Source organism: Scyliorhinus torazame, chromosome 11 (assembly GCF_047496885.1).
Source record: "Scyliorhinus torazame isolate Kashiwa2021f chromosome 11, sScyTor2.1, whole genome shotgun sequence".
Classification (NCBI taxonomy): Eukaryota; Metazoa; Chordata; class Chondrichthyes; order Carcharhiniformes; family Scyliorhinidae; genus Scyliorhinus; species Scyliorhinus torazame.
This window is the reverse complement of record NC_092717.1, coordinates 238,026,815-238,044,146: the sequence shown is the minus strand read 5'-3', so window position 1 is coordinate 238,044,146 and position 17,332 is coordinate 238,026,815. Positions and strand designations below refer to the sequence as shown.

Sequence of the window (17,332 nt, the reverse complement as noted above, 5' to 3'; positions counted from 1 at the left end):
AAGGTACACGCCACCGAGTTTGTAGTAGGGCAGCAAGTGATGCTTTCCCTATACAACCCCAGTTCATTCCTTTCCCCCAAATTTTCTGGACCATACTCCATTTCGGACAAAGTCAGCCCTCGCTATACAAAATCACATATCCCAATGGCAATGGCAATGTGCGTGGTTTCACATAAACCAGCTTAAGGCTTATGGCTCGCAGAACAACCATTCACACCACATCTTGCTCGCAGCAGAAGACAAGCACGCACCGCTCACAAATGACGTATTCCTACCCTCCCCCAGCCAGCCCAGCCCATCCTCAGACACAACTTCAACTCCATCCCCAGAGGCACGACTCCGCCTCTCCCTTCCTTCAACCAGCAGCGACAGCGACAGTGATACCGACAGCAATAAAGATAGCTACAGCACACCACCTTATGATTATACCCCTGCACCAGGCCCCACTCCCAGCGAATCCGAGCATGATTCCAGTGACCCCTTCGAGATCACATACATCAAAGCCCCTGACCCAGACCCACCGCCCGACGATAAATAAATGAGCATTGAGTTTGAACTTACTAACTGGTGTATCGAATCTTTGATCAGTATTCGGTTTTGAACCTTGTGGCAGTATCGAAAGATACCTGGCGACTCTAGAGCGAATGTAATTAAAATTAAGGATGGCGACCATATTGGCCGCCATCTTCAGAGCCAAATTAAGAGAAACACAATTAGCAACACCCCCCCCCTCCTCCTGCCCCCTTCCACCTAATCTCCACGTCACCCCAGTCATGATTATTCAGCTCATAGATCTTTCCTTCAGAAAGGAAGTCTCCTTTTTGTTCAATTAATGGCAGATTTGTCCATTGACATAGTTTACCATTGCAACATTGTAGAATCTAGGTGTGGCAGCAGAGAGGAACCTCCAGCATACAGCAATGACTCCCAATGTGATTTAGAACATTTTTTCCCGGACCCACTTTTGCCAACCAGCCAACGTTCAGGACCCACGCCGGCTGACCTTTGCGTCCCACGCTGGTCGACCTTCACAACACACGCGATGTTCGCTTATCTTTACCATGAAATGGGAGCCTGCCTGGCCCTCACGAGCTCACTTGAATCAGGTTCAAAGGAGGAGAGGGCAATGCACATATCAGGTGCAGACTTCAGGCAGTCTTTGTGACGTCTTCATCTTTATAAAAACGGAAAATCCAACCTTGAATATGTAGGTTGTCGTGAAGGGCAATAGAACAAAATGCTTGTTTTACTCAGCACTGGATACTCTTGGAAAATGTTGCTCCAGAATGCTGACAGCCTCATGAGCTTTTGCCATGTTTTTATTACAGATCATGTACAGCAGTATATTCTTTTAATTTGGAGTCAGCTGTAAGTTAATAACTGACTATGAAGTCTCAACCTCAAAAGATATTTTTCACCCACCACTTCTCTTTAAAATCTGAAACTTCTCCTCTCATTTTCCTTGCATATAACACACATGGGTTTTGCAAAGTTATTTGCATTGCACAATTAACAAAACCATACATCAAGAAATCATCTTTATTCTGCTTTGTTCTCGAGTTAAGTTTCATCTTTGTTGGCTGTTAACTAGAGGCCCTGGAGACTGTACAGAGCTAACACTAGCACTGCTCTGTCCTACCCTGAACTCTCCTGGGCAGTTCTCTCTCCAGTAGATTCTGTTGTGAGATCCTGTCCAGTAGGTACACTGCCTATTTGAGTCTCTGCCATCACTTCTAAGAAAACGTTCCATCTTCAGTCTTCTTGCCAGCAGCTAGAAAATGGAAGCAGCTCTGCTCTGTGATTTGGCGCCAAAAGCACATACATGGAGGGCACTTGATGTCAAGTGTACATGCAGGGCGCATGACCTGCTCTCTGCTGCCGCTTCTGGCTGGAAGACTATACGCAGCCATATTTGTTTTCATTTAAAAGGTGGCAGCGGCCACCATTCTCAATTTAAAAACCGGTAGCGGCCGCTGGGTGCTTCTGCTGTGATCGAAACCACCGGGGGAACGCTATGGCAGATTGCTCTGCGACCCTCCCAACATCAGGACAGTCGATTATTTACTAAGACTCAAAAGGTTACTTGCTGTCAGCATTGGTGTTCTGTCTCTGTTAAGATGAGCACTATATGCATGCAGCATCAAGCTGGGCAATCTACAGTTAATAGTTCTGCTGCTCAGCAAGAAGCAAGTAATCAAACTGGTAATGAGGGAAGGGCTTTAGATGTCATATACATGGACTTCAGTAAGGCGTTTGATAAAGTTTCCCATGGCAGGTTGATGGAAAAAGTGAAGTCGTATGGGGTTCAGGGTGTACTAGCCAGATGGATAAAGAACTGGCTGGGCAACAGGAGACAGAGAGTAGTGGTGGAAGGGAGTGACTCAAAATGGAGAAAGGTGACTAGTGGTGTTCCACAGGGATCCGTACTCGGACCACTGTTGTTTGTGATATACATAAATGATCTGGACCAAGGTATAGGTGGTCTGATTAGCAAGTTTGCAGATGATACTGAGATTGGTGGAGTTGCAGATAGCGAGGAGGACTGTCAGAGAATACAGCAAAATATAGATAGATTAGAGAGTTGGGCAGAGAAATGGCAGATGGAGTTCAATCCAGGCAAATGTGAGGTGATGCATTTTGGAAGATCTAATTCAAGAGCGGACTATACGGTCAATGGAAGAGTCCTGGGGAAAATTGATGTACAGAGAGATCTGGGAATTCAGGTCCATTGTACCCTGAAGGTGGCAACGCAGATTGATAGAGTGGTCAAGAAGGCATACAGCATGCTTGCCTTCATCGGACTGGGTACTGAGTACAAGAGTCGGCAGGTCATGTTACAGTTGTATAGGACTTTGGTTAAGCCACATTTGGAATACTGCATGCAGTTCTGGTCGCCACATTACCAGAAGAATGTGGATGCTTTAGAGTGGGTGCAGAGGAGGTTCACCAGGATGTTGCCTGGTATGGAGGGTGCTAGCTATGAAGAAAGGTTGAGTAGATTGGGATTGTTTTCGTTGGAAAGACGGAGGTTGAGGGGGGACCTGATTGAGGTCTACAAAACTACGAGAGGTATGGACAGGGTGGATAGCAACAAGCTTTTTCCAAGAGTGGGGGTGTCAATTACAAGGGGTCACGATTTCAAGGTGAGAGGGGGAAAGTTTAAGGGAGATGTGCGTGGAAAGTTTTTTACGCAGAGGGTGGTGGGTGCCTGGAATGCTTTGCCAGCAGAGGTGGTAGAGGCAGGCACGATAGCATCATTCAAGATGCATCTAGACAGATATATGAACGGGCGGGGCACAGAGGGAAGTAGATCCTTGGAAAATAGGGGACAGGTTTAGATAAAGGATCTGGATTGGCGCAGGCTGGGAGGGCCGAAGGGCCTGTTCCTGTGCTGTAATTTTCTTTGTTCTTTGTTCGTTGTATGGATAAGAAAGCTGCTCACAATCTGCTGTTCGTAATCACGTCATTGGAGACTTACTTCATTATATCTGGGAATAGCAAGCACTGCACAAAATCTTGCTTCTACCCCGTAGTTCTGGAGCAGGATATAAGTTGTGGGACTGGGAAATATCTCAGGGAGTAATTTTCTGACTTTGCGTATCTGATCAGGAGCCTTTCACACCCAAATTGGAAATTAAAAGGTGAGAAAATAATGTGCAATTCCAACAGCCATGCTCCCAGCCGGAAATGTTCTCATTAATTGCCTCCTGTGTTACAATCATTCTTTGATTATCTGAGTATCTCCTTTGTTAACATTTCAGATTATGTGACGATTCAGCAGAACATACTTCACCTCTACAGAGTTTCAGTTCTGAAAATGTTATTATCTCGCTGGTCTGATAAGAAAATATTTTGCACCACAAGTTATCGTATGTGGTACAAGAGACAAGAGAATGTTAACTTCTCCCTGTCTGGCATGGATTTTTCCCGCGGAAGCAGGAGGCCCCAGATTCAATTCCGGGGATCGCAAATCCATCTGTCGCTAACCTCTCGGAAAGCAGGAATTTCTGGTCAAGGCCTTGATGACCCTAGAGACAGATCTGCCGCCCAATTAGTGGCCATGCATTCAGGAATAGAGGTGGAACATCAGGGCCATATCCTGGCCTGAACAGGAGTGTTTGAGGAGAAAAGTTTCCAAAATTTGAGCTTTCCACATTTCAGGGAGCAGCAGGAGGTCTGGAATCCAGAACCAGGTAGGCTGGTGACACCTTTCAAAGCCTTGCTCAACCTCTACACTGCAACTTCGAACTACATCTTCTCACGCAGGCTTATAACTGATTTTATCCCCACCTCCATTGAGCTACTGTTGATTCCCAACAGCTGCTGAACTGAAAATTGGAAAACGTTTTGGGGATGGGTTCTTAATGTGTCCACAATAATCTAAATTGCCTCATTATTAGGAGTGGGGATGGGGAAGCCTGCTCCCTCCCTGGCCTGAGGAAAATGGTTAAAAGTGGAGGAGGGACTTTTCACCCCACGATGTCACACCCAATTTTGTTCCTGAATACGTCCAGATTCAGGATGGGAAAATCTGGCCTCTGAGTCCTCAGCCTATGTAGGAAGAACTGCATGCATTATCCATGGAACCGAAGCACTCAGTTGTACCTTTGCTTGTTCACAGAATCATAGAATTTACATTGCAGAAGGAGGCCATTCGGTCCATTGAGTTTGCACTGGCCCTTACAAAGAGCACCCTACTGAAGCCCATGTATCTACCCTATCCCCGTAGCCCAGTAACCCCCACTTAACATGTTTTGGAACCTAAGGGCAATTTATCATGGCCAATCTACCTAACCCGCACATCTTTGGGCTGTGGGAGGAAACCGGAGCACCCGGAGGAAACCCACGCAGACACGGGGAGAACGTGCAGACTCCGCACAGACAGTGACCCAGCCGGGAATCAAACCTGGAACCCCGGTGCTGTGAAGCAACTGTGCTAACCACTATGCTACCGTGCTGCCCAGACTGTTCATCAGTCTGGACCAGAGAATTTATCGATGTGCAGTATGGAAGACATAGCTATACTTTACCTCCAAGGAGAAGCTCCACAAGTTAGATTCATAATGTGACATTAGTTGCTGGAAATAGTGTAAAATATTCTTGGCAAACCTCAGTGAAATGAAGCAGTCAACTGCCTGCAGTGTTTTATCCAGCAGCAAAGCTAAAAACTGGCAAGACATGCACATACCAGTCATTAAGATGTGATTCAAGGTCCTCTGGATGGGAGAACAAAGCTAGAACCACTGGCCCACTCATTCGCCTCATTATTTGTTCCTACAAAATGTCAGATTAATTTTATTTGATTTTACATTTCATATACTTAAACGACAATCTAGCAGAAATGTTAGAAACATCATTATAAGGCTATCATGTACAGATTTTGGATTTGACAAGTATGAATTGTTTCACTGGTAATTTTTTTAAAAGTTGGATACTTGTTCAATGAACTTCCAGAAAAAAAATATTTTTGCTAACGATGTACATGTACATTTGATTTAATTTAAAAATTGAGGATGCTGTAAAAATAACTACAGCCTGCTCAAACTACTAATACACCAATGAAGCTGCTGTATTTACAATGGAACAATGCATCTTCATTACATGCTGACGTTAACCATTGTCATTGTTGATTTGGCATGTGTTTGTGGTCACTTAAGATATTGCTTGATAGGTGTATTAATGCACCTATCAAGCAATTAATAAGTTTTAAAACTTATTGTTAAAAAAACCTCAGGTCACTTCCTGTGCCATCTTTAATTTCTAATGGTCAAAAATTGTATCAGCTGTTTTCAATCGCTAAAACTCCACATGTCAATCAGTGCCTGCCAGTAAATTTTCAGTGTTTGTAAAGCATTCCTTGTTTTGTGCTTAAGTATATGCTTGAGCATAGTTTTGCTTCAATCCCTCTGCCTTTCAACAGTGATGTACATGGGTGATACATGGTTTCTCCCCAATTGCATGGACAATAATTCCTGTTGTCTATTTTGGTAATTTTCACATTTGTATCGCTCTTGTTTCATGATCTTTAGCTGTTAATGGAAGCAAAGTGCACTCCCAAAGAAAACCCACAGAACACCTCGATAAAATGGAAATTATAATTCCAGCCCTTTTGAGGGTCCGGTGGTATAAATATTTTAAAATGTTCCTGCAAGCTGCCAGGCAACAGATCAATCCTGTGCAGTTGCTCACACTGCATACTGGAATCAAATCATACTTCAAAACACATAAGGGAAAAAAGCAACCGCATGTAGTAATGCTTAAACTAACATTTAAACTTTGATATTGGAATTAACCTTCTGTCGAACGCTCTGCTTGTAATTTTTCTTAATTTGAACAGCCTGCACAATTACCTCAGCAGAACAGTACAGCTATAAAAACATACCATTTTGTCAGAATGCATTCCCATCTCGTTAGTTACCCATCATCTGTGGAAGGATAATTTCAGGATGCTATAGCTATTCATTTATTAACTGTTCTCAATTAGCTGTTGAGGATATCTTTTAAATGGTTCCACTTTTGGCCACCTATATGGTATGACTGAATTAAAGTTGTTTTACATTTTGAGAAAGTCTCCATTCTGCATGAGTATTTTTTTAAAGAAAAATGCAAGATTAATTTTTGTTTTGTTCATTCATTCTTTCATACATTCATTCATTCAAAGCCACTTTAAAATCCGCACATTTAAAATTGAAGACATATCCACAACAAAAAGCATCTGTCTCAGAGGACTGAGGTCGCACCATTTTTTCACAATGCCATGTTTAACCTCTGCAAATTGAATCATAGCATCAGATTCATGGAATCACCATGAATACATTTCCCCAAAAGCCAATACAGCCGCCTGGTCACCAGGAAAAGGTTTTTTTTTTTTACATGTTCCTCAGTATTACAATTTCAATAACTTCTCATGGGCAGGGTTACCCGCCCCACCAGCCAAAGAGTCGGCAGGGAATGCATCCCCACCAAACACAGCAACTCCACAGAGGAGTGTCAATTAGCTGGAGCCAGGTCTTCAGCCCCTCACTTGAGAAGTCCCACATCAGAGATCTGCCAGCCCATCTGATCGGCTGGCAGCAATGTAGTGCCAGCAGCGCCAGTGACCAGGGCGGGAACGGCAAGTGGAACCAGGATTCTAAGTCCTGGAGACCAGGGGCGAAATTCTCCTACCCGCCCCGCCACATTTCTGCGCCGACCGGCCGGCGGGAGTCTCTGTAACACCGGCCGGTCAATGGGGTTTCCCATTGTGGGACAGCCCCACGCCGTCGGGAAACCCCCAGGCGCCAGCAAAACGGAGACTCCCTCCGGCGGAGAATGACGCCCCTAGTCCCGATAGTATGGGAGTGGGGTCTCACGGCGAGAAGGGGAGTTGAAGCGCAACAGGTTTGGGGAGAGGAGCATCTTGATGGGCAGGCCGAGGGGGGCTGGAGCACCATGGGGTCTTGGGTTTGGGGAGAACGGGCACCTGAGGTGGTATAGAACCCTTGGGGGGGGGGGGTCTCTCCCCTTTCCGGCTCCAGCCAGAGCAGGGTGACTAGTTTCATCCCTGCCACTGAACTGCAAACAACTTCAAAATTGAGGTCAAGTAGGAATGAGTCCTTTCGTAACCAATAGCTGCAAACCTACCAGTAGGAGGCGGCAAAAGTCTAAACAGAACAACTAATTTGGTCCTGGTGGAAAGGTAAAACATTAAAATGCTGTGTAAACATGCAACTTTACTGCTCGAGTCCATTCATTGGTTTAATCATATCATGGCAGGGCCCAAGCGGATTGTCTATGTTTAAATGAAGAGTGAAGAAGGCCATGCTAGGAGCAGCACGAGGCTATAAATAGGGTGTTGTAAGGGCCCTTCCTGTTTATTCCCTCATTTCCCCTTTCTTGTATTTTGCCATTATCATTTTTGATTCATGGGTGGTTAATGGACATGTGCCTGTAAGGTAAGCAGCAGAGCGAATGAGGCATTCAGAAGTTACAGGAGAGAACACCCTGCTATCCTCTGCTAGTTTGAACAAGAGCTTCACACCTTTCGACACCAGAGAGAGAGAGAGATGGGCTGGGAATCGGTTTGATTGATTGGCTGGAGGGCCAATGAATTGGCCCAAAAAGCTGTACTCTGCCCGTCAGCAGGTGGTGATTGGATCCTGTCCCAGTGGAATAATTTACATTGTCCCAATGAGCTTCAGTTTGACTCCTGGACACACAAAGACAAGGAAGTGCTTTCTCTCTCTCTCTCTCTCGAAAGGCTGTGAGTGCTGTATTTCTGAAGCTATAGATAAACTGAATGAACAAATCTACAGGAAAACCATTATAGGCTGCAAACAAAGACCTGGACCTACTCTCTCTCACTCCAGAAAGGCTGTGAGTGCACAGTAACTTCATTGCAGTATTAATGTAAGCCGGCGTGTGACACTAATAAAGATTATTAATATTTCTGAAACTACCAAGGATTGTATGAATCTACAGTAAAAGCCTTGAGCTGAAAGTAAAATTTGAAGAGTAGTAAGATGCTAGGAATCACCATCTGAGACAAACACTCTTTTTCTCTAATACTAATGTGGATTTTTTTACCCCTTTCTTCCTCTCGGTGTTTGTCCGTCTTGTCATAAATAAACAGCAATTGTGTTTAAATGTACAAACCGGGTGACTGTAATTATTGGGCAGCCAAGGATCAAAGACTTTGGATATTTTTCTTTAAATTATTGGTTAATTCACTTGTGTTGTGCCTCCAGATCAAGTGGGACTGAAATTGACTGCACACTGGCCCAGGGAGTCATAACAGTATCACCAAGGTGAAGCTACAACACAGGACTACTTGCATGCCAAACAGCTTAAGCAGCAAGTGATAGACAAATCTAAGCCATTCCAACGGATCAGATCTAAACTCTGTAGTCCTGACACATCCAGTCATTAATGGTGGTGGACAATTAAACAACTCACTGGAGAAGGCGAAGCCTCCAAAAAATATTCCTCTCCTCAATGATGAAGGAGCCCAGCATATCACTTTAAAAGATAAGGCTGGAGCATTTGCAATGACCTCAGCCAGAAGTGCCGAGTAGATGATGCATCTCAGCCTCCTCCAGAGGTTGCTGCATCACGGATGCCAGTCTTCAGCCAATTTGATTCACCCCACATAATATCAAGAGACGGCTGAAGGCACTGGATATTACAACGGCCATGGGCCACATGACAATATTCCAGCAATAGTTCTGAAACTTACCAACAGCCTGGGAGTAACCATTGATCAGAAACTTAACTGGATTAGGCATCTAAATACTGTGGCTACAAAGAGATCAGACGCTCAGAATCCTGCGGCGAATAACTCAACTCCTGACTCCCCAAAGCTAGTCCACCTTCTACAAGGCACTAGTCAGGGACATGATAGAATATTCTCCACTTGTCTGGATGACTGTAGCTCCAACAACACTCAATAAACTTGACACCACCCAGGACAAAGCAGTCCACTTGATTGACACCCCATCCACAAACATTCGCTCCCTCCAGCACAGATGCGCAGTGGCAGCCGTGTGTACTCTCTACAAGATATACTGCAGCAACTCACCAAGGCTCCGTAAGCAGCACATTCCAAACGCACGACCAGTATCATCTAGAAGGACAAGGGCAGCAGACACGTGGGACCACCACCATCTAGAAGCTCCCTTCCGAGCCATTCACCACCCTGACTTGGAAATGTATCAGCTGTTCCTTCACTGTCGCTGGATCAAAATCCTGGAACTCCCTCCCTAACAGCATTGTGGGTGTGCCTACACCTCAGGGACTGGAGCAGTTCAAGAAGGCAGCTCACCACTAACTTCTCAAGGGCAACCAGGGATGGGCAACAAATGATGGCCTAGCCAGCGACATCCACATCCATTAATGAATTTAAAAATGCATGCTTGTTTTGACAATCATTTAATATTTCTAAGCTTTTCATACCACAACTTCATTTTAATTTTTCAAGCTATTTCAAAGCTTTACCGGCAAACTGAAATTCAAAATCCACTGTAAACGTTTCAATTTGCATTTGCAGTCAATTTGATGTCACTGTCTAATAATTCACAGACAGTATGAAATAGAATTTGATTATAAATGAAATTTGTACAAACTGAAGTTGCACACAACTCAAATTGATGCAACATTTGAGGTCATGAGGCTAATGAATGAGCAATTATAAAATGAGATAGAGAGAGAGTCCTGGGCACAAGCTGTTTATCTTCTTGACTCCAGATGACATGGGCTCAAGGAAACCAGAGATGTGCCAAGGAGGAATAAAAGCAATTTTAGCTAAAAGAAATAAACATAATCCTTTTGAATCGGTTCAAATGACAGTTTGAATAAGCTCATCCAAGTCATATCTGCACAAAGGTACTGTGATAAATACATTTAAATCACCAAGATACAGTTAGAACACGTCATTGTCACACTTACTGAGTTCTCATCTTCTTCTTCAAGTTCTCTTTGCAGTTCCTGATGTCTTTTTGCTTTGATTTCCATTGCTTCAGTGATTAAATCTCTCAGAATTGCCACAGATTTTGCATTTTTAATGAAATTGTGCTGTAGCAAGAGAAGGACATGTAACAAACTGGTTAACAAGCACAGTTAACACTCTAGCCTTCCAAGCAATCAGATGAAGTGTATATTGACACAGCACTTGCTATAAATTTTCCTTTGGAAAAGACAAATAATAGTGAATAACAAGCATCCTGTAGCTGACTATTGGCTCAATAAGTAAATACGTTCATACTTATTGCTTTTCACAGGGTTATTTGAAGTGACAGCATGGGTTCTTCAATTGGTTTTACTCTGATCCCTATTACAGGGGTCCCGGGGGAGTGGGCCGGGTCACCCCCGTACTTGGGGGTGGGGTCACCCAAGCAATTCAAGGGTGGGGGTCTGCTGTGCGGTTTGGGGGGTTGAGGTTCAGGGCTGATTTGCAGTACGGGGGTGGGGGCAGGGTGACCGGCCGCGGGGCCTTTCTACCGGGCCAGCTGCTCAAAATGGCGGCCCATGGGAATCTGTGAGGGCCACGAGAATCCAGCACAAGTTTGTAGAGTCAAACAAAATGTAACTTTATTTATTAAACATGTATTCAGGGTCAGTAGTTCAATTCTGGTTCCCTCTCTAGTCAGTACTGTCATAATATACACCAGTATATCATGGTGCAGACATACACACACTGATGGACACACAGCAATCAACACACACAACACCGCAGCCAATCACCAGTTAGAGCACACTCACGATAAAGACAGGGGGCATCAGAGTTCCCGCTCATTCGGGATGCAGACTCTTAGAAGGACAGAGCTTACAGCTTACATCACAGATCCTCACCATGTGCTGAGTGCATAGACTGGTTCGGACAGGCATATCTTTAGTTTAATCTAACATCGTGTTAACCCACAGTGAAAGTATGTTCAACAGTTTCTAACTGAATAAAATAGTGTTGTACTATTTTAAGTGTTGGTGGCCTGTATGTGTTCCACGGATCCAGAGCACCCAACACAACAAGTACCACACTGGCTAGCTCTATTTAAACAGCTGCACTGCTGATCATTGCCCACCCCATCCCACCCTCATTGGGGGAGCTCATATTTCCCAAGGAACATGGGGTAACTAATTTTTCCCAGCCAATAGGATCTGGGCAGGTTAGAACAGAATCACTAGTTTTCCATGCCATGCATAAATTCCAGGACCGGTGAGGGGCGAGCAACGGCGCCAGGTGAAACTCCCGGCTCCCGTGCCGAAAACGGCTGGAGAATGGCCGCGTCCCTGGCCGCACCTGATTCTGGCGACGACCTGCCGCGGTCATGCCATACAACATGGGGCCAGCCATGCGCGGACCTGACTCGCCATCCACGATCCCACAGGCCACCCCTGGACAACCCCCACCAGTTCCCCAGCCCTCGCGGATGCCCCCCCCCCAGCCAGCGGCATGGATCCCAGCTGAGTGTGGTGGCGCTGGCTACAGTCTGCAGCCACCATGCCGGGTGCCCGACCGCTGAGACGACTCGTGTCCCGCTCGGTGGTGAACTCTGCCCATCGGGGGCGGAGCATCACGGGAGGGCCTTCCCATGACACGCCAAAGCCGTTGCAACAGCACGAGGCGCGTAACACAATGACGCCATTTCAGAGGGGGCAGAGGATGGCTGACCGGCGTCGAAGCCCATTCTCTAGCAGATCGCCAATTACGAAATCGGCGTCGGGCAACGGAAAATCCCGCTCATGGATGAGATGTAATTTCCACCCATGGATGAGATGGCTGGCCCATCTCATGCGATCTCATGCTGTTCAGCTCATTACATATACATGTGGAAGGAACACAGCGGGGGTCTTTGCTGTCAAACACTTGCTGCCGTAGGTTGTAGATAGCTGAACTGGTGCAGTGTTGGATCTACATGTGGCCATTTGAGAGAGGTCGCTGCCAATGTATGCGCAATGTTTTTGCTTTATTCTTTCATGGGATGAGAACATTAGTTGCCAATCCCATATTTCCCTTGACCTACGTGGCTTGCTAGGCCTTTTCAGATGGCAATTAAGAGTCAACCACATTGCTATAGGCCAGACGGGTAAGGCTGTGGAATCCATTACCACAGGCAGTAGTTGATGCTAAAACACTGAATATATTCAAGAGGCGGCTGGATATAGCACTTGGGGCGAATGGGATCAAAGGTTAAGGGTAAAGCAGGATCAGGCTATTGAGTTGGATGATCATCCATGATCATGATAAATGGCGGAGCAGGCTCGAAGGGCCAAAAGGCCTCTTCCTGCTCCTATTTTCTATGTAAAGAGGACGGCAGATATCCTTCTCCACAAGGCTAGATGGGTTTTTATGACAATCAACAGGATTTTGTGGTCACCATTGCTGAGTTTAGCTTTCAGTTCCAGATTTAATTACTTGATTTTTTTTAATACCATCAGCTACCGTGGTGAGATTTGAACCCATGTTCCCAGAGCATTAGCCTGGGCCTCTAGATTACTGGTCCAGTGATATGACTACTATGTCACCATCTCCCCCAAAGTGCTCAACATATTCCAGAGTCTTTTGTTCAACACCTAAGGGAGGTGGAATATTTGGCTAACCAGGTATGGGTTGATACCTGAGCTTTGTTCTGGCAACATTCAAGTGCAGGCCATGTTTCTTGTATGCAGAATTAAGAGATCATGAGTGGTTTGCAAATTTGATGCAGAGTGGCTAACAACACTAGTTAGGAAAACAAAGGTAGTTTTAAGAGATTTATATTTGCATTGGTAAACATTAGAAATAAGGTTTAGTTTTAAATATATTTAATTTAATGTTTCTGTGCCTGGAAGGATAAAACCTACAGTTAGATTCATGGACAAAGGTGTTTGTATGTGTGGGAGTTTGTTAAGTTCCAACTGTGATTCTATTGTACTTAGAGAGGGCTACGGATAAAGAATACATAAAAGACATAAACATGTGGGTGATGCTTAGCAACTGGCGCCTTGTAAGGTAGAGAAGCTTTACGTTTTAATTTAACTAATTTGTGGACAGTTGGAGGTATGTAGGGAGATAGAAGCCAGCTCTCACAGCTCTGCTAGAAGCAATTGGTTTAGAAGGCCAGAGAGGGGACATGTCCCTCAGCTTTGCTAGAAGAAAAGCCACACCATGGATCAATGGTTAAGAAAAAATGTACAGAAATGTGAAGTGCAGCTAGTTGAGGAAACTAGAGAAATTAAGAGAAGTGTCCGAGAAGTTTGGAGTGAAGTGAACAGAGACGAAGATATGGTTCAGAAAAATTCAAGGAAGAGTAAACAAAGTGTTCTGAGTTAAAGAGACAATAGGAGTAACCAGATTCATGGTGGGACAGGCTTCAAAGGTGAAACAAACGTCTGATGTTATTTTAATACAGTCTGAGAATCGAAAGTTAAAGCAATTGTGAGTAGTTTGCACAGCAGCCAAGACAAAGAAAATCTTAAAAGGGTTGGTGTAAAATGCTGGATTGGATTCACTGTTAAAAGTAGAGTGGAAGCTTGGGTTAAAAAAGTCATTTGTAAAACGTGGACTGGAATTCATAATGCAAACCCCTAAGGTAAAGCATTATTCAGGGAAGATTTTAAAGCGCGTTTTTGGGAGTGGAGTTTGGAAACTCTCATGTGATCATCATCAAAGGGGAATTTGGAGGAGAAATTCACAGACATTCACTTGGGTTCAGAGAGGAATGTGTCTTACCACAGTCATCTTGTGTTCTTAAGAGGGACTTTTTGTGTTAGTGAGACCATTGTAGCTTAAAATGTACTTTGCAATCTGTGTTAATCTTGAAATCTGTAACTGTGAAGCTAAGTGGGGAAAGTAAAGGAGTATTGTATCATAATCCACTTTTTTCATGTTGAATAATTTTTTAATAATGTGTGCGTAACATAACATTAACCTCTCCCTATTGCTTTTTAATAAGATTTATGGTGCGGTGCACTCCCAGGATTTCCCGTCTCGGCAGTCGGCCACTGAGGTTTCCCATTGTGGGCAGCCCCACGCCATCAGGAATTCCCCGGGCTGCCGGCGCAACGGAGAATTCCGACAGCGGAGAATCCAACCCCATGTCTGTGGTTTCTCTGGAAGGCCTAAACCCACACAGTGTCTCTGGGAGAATTTCCTCAGTCACAGGAAGGCGATTCAGGAGAATGTGTATCAGGATTTTCCCTGTTACAAACAAGATGGAAATATGTCAATAGTTTCCACAGTGTAATTTATCTCCCTTCTTGAATATAGTTACAAATGTTGCATTCATGAAGTCAGGGGAGGGGGGGGGGGGGGGGGGGGGTCGCAAGGGTTCTTATTCCAAATCCTTCAGATAAATGCCCAGAGTTTTCAGTCCACCATCTTTGGACAACTCAACTGGAATAACATGGGGGCCTCAGACTTTGTTGTTTTTCATCTGTTGGATTGTTGCAGCTCTCCAATTGATGGTGGTTCACCCGCGGATTCCACCACAGGGTATTGGGGAATAGCCTGAAGAAAAGTAGCTGACATTGCGGATTCATGGTTGAGGAGTTGTTCAAAATGTTCTCTGCAGCATAGACAACAGGCGTTGTCACTTTTAAGAAGATAAATCCCATCCTGTGAATGATGGAGATTTTGTCCATTTGATCTCAAACTATAGATGACCCTGGTGGCTTTCAAAAGCTTTGCATTTTATGATGATCAGAACGTTGTTGAATCTCTTGGATTTTTTTCTTCCCAACATAGTACTTCATCTTCCATATTTGACTTTAGGCAGCAGCCTTGAGCTGCTCAATTCCAGAATCGTGGAATCAGATGAACTCAGTTGTCCTAGATTCCTGTGCCCAGACCATTGGGTTTGAGTATCATTATCAAGTAATGCTCAAAAATATGTGAATACACAGGGCAGCACAGTAGCACAGTGGTTAGCACTATGGCTTCACAGCACCACTGTCCCAGGTTCGATTCCCGGCTTGGGTCACTGTCTGTGCGGAGGCTGCACGTTCTCCCCGTGTCTGCGTGGGTTTCTTCCGGGTGCTCTGGTTTCCTCCCACAAGTCCCAAAGGACGTGCTGTTAGGTAAATTGGACATTCTGAATTCTCCCTCAGTGTACCTGAACAGGCGCCAGAATGTGGCGACTAGGGACTTTTCACAGTAACTTCATTGCAGTGTTAATGTAAGCCTACTTGTGACGATAAAGATTATTAACTAACTCGGGCTCTGTATAGAAAGGCCTTGTTGGTTAGAAATAAGGATTGATCACTTCTCTTGCTATGCTACATAACCAATCTCGCCTGAGCTGATCACCGAGCAGCAGCAACAGTGGAGAATTCAATGCCTCAGATAATCTTTTATGCTCAGTTGGAAGAAGCAGAGCAATGATCCCGACAGAATAGAAAACAGGAGAAGAACACAAGAGAAACAGGGCAGCACGGTAGCATTGTGGATAGCACAATTGCTTCACAGCTCCAGGGTCCCAGGTTCAATACCAGCTTGGGTCACTGTCTGTGCGGAGTCTGGACATCCTCCCCGTGTGTGCGTGGGTTTCCTCCGGGTGCTCCGGTTTCCTCCCACAGTCCAAAGATGTGCAGGTTAGGTGGATTGGCCGTGATAAATTGCCCTTAGTGTCCAAAATTGCCCTTAGTGTTGGGTGGGGTTACTGGGTTATGGGGATAGGGTGGAGGTGTTGACCTTGGGTACGGTGCTCTTTCCAAGAGCCGGTGCAGACTAGATGGGCCGAATGGCCTCCTTCTGCACTGTAAATTCTATGATATAACAAAATGAGAATTTAAACAAGGGAATCTTTAACCTTGATGCACAATCAATTACACTCAAGACGAAGTGATTCCATAACTGAAGGCTGTAATCTGCTAGAACTTTTTCTCCAGCAGCTTCGATACAGAAAGTGAAGGCTGCTGGGACGGCACCATCTCTTATACCCCGCCTTCAGGCGGAGCTACGTAATACAGCCAATGGTAGACTCCTGGGTATAACCAATGGTCATCAGCCACTCAGGTACCGCAATATCTGGTACTACCACATTCACCCCCTGTTAAAAAGAGCCCGGCGGGGGTGGTGGCCAGCGTTAATAATCGCCTTTAGCATGGTATGACCAGGTATGGAGGTACCGTGATGTCGAGGATATGTACAAAGTGTTCATAGTGCAGCAATCAGTCGATCGGGCGGCCTGGTCATCCTTCTGCAGCGTCTCGGCTTCAGCGGTGATTCTGACGAGGGTCCCGGCGGTTGCGACTCCGGGAGCGTTGTGTCGTCCTCCCTGGCAGCTTCGTCACCCCTAGGCGGCGCTGTAGGGGCAAAAGATTGACAGGGAGGGGGCGCGCTTGTAGGGGGTGTCGGTGGGTGGTCGGGCCTAGGCAGAAGCAGTGGGAGTACTGACCCTCCAGTGAGGTGCTGTAGGGGAGGTGGGGGTGGGGTCAATGATTCGGGTGCGGGTGGGGTTCCGGCGGGCGCCAAGTCCTGAAGGCAGACTGTGTCTTGCTAGCCATCAGGGAACGCCACGTAGGTGTACTGGGTGTTAGCGTGCAGCAGGTGGACCCTCTCGACCAACGGGTCTGACTTGTGCGCCCGCACGTGCTTCCGAAGCAGGATGGGTCCGGGTGTCACTAGCCAGGTTGGGAGCGAGGTCCCGGAGGTGGACTTCCTGGGGGAAACAAGGAGACGTTCATGATGCGTCTGATTTGTGGTTGTACAGAGCAGTGACCGGATGGCGTGGAGGGCTATCGGGAGGAACACTTGCCAGCGGGAGACCGGGAGATTCCTGGACCGTAGGGCCAGAAGAACGGTCTTCCAGACCGTTCCGTTCTCCCCCTCTACCTGACCGTTTCCCCGGGGTTTGTAACTGGTCGTCCTGCTCGAGGC

The 17,332-nt window shown here is 45.7% G+C and overlaps 1 protein-coding gene across 3 annotated transcripts in view; it reads right to left on the bottom strand.

The window, feature by feature from the left end:
- stk3 (serine/threonine kinase 3 (STE20 homolog, yeast)) overlaps positions 1–17,332 on the bottom strand; it is a 584,348-nt gene that overhangs the window by 196,443 nt on the left and 370,573 nt on the right. For all 3 annotated transcript variants that reach the window (XM_072468459.1, XM_072468457.1, XM_072468458.1), the window contains one exon: positions 10,423–10,548. In XM_072468459.1, coding sequence (XP_072324560.1) covers positions 10,423–10,548 — 126 coding nt within the window. The remainder of the gene's footprint in view (positions 1–10,422; positions 10,549–17,332) is intronic.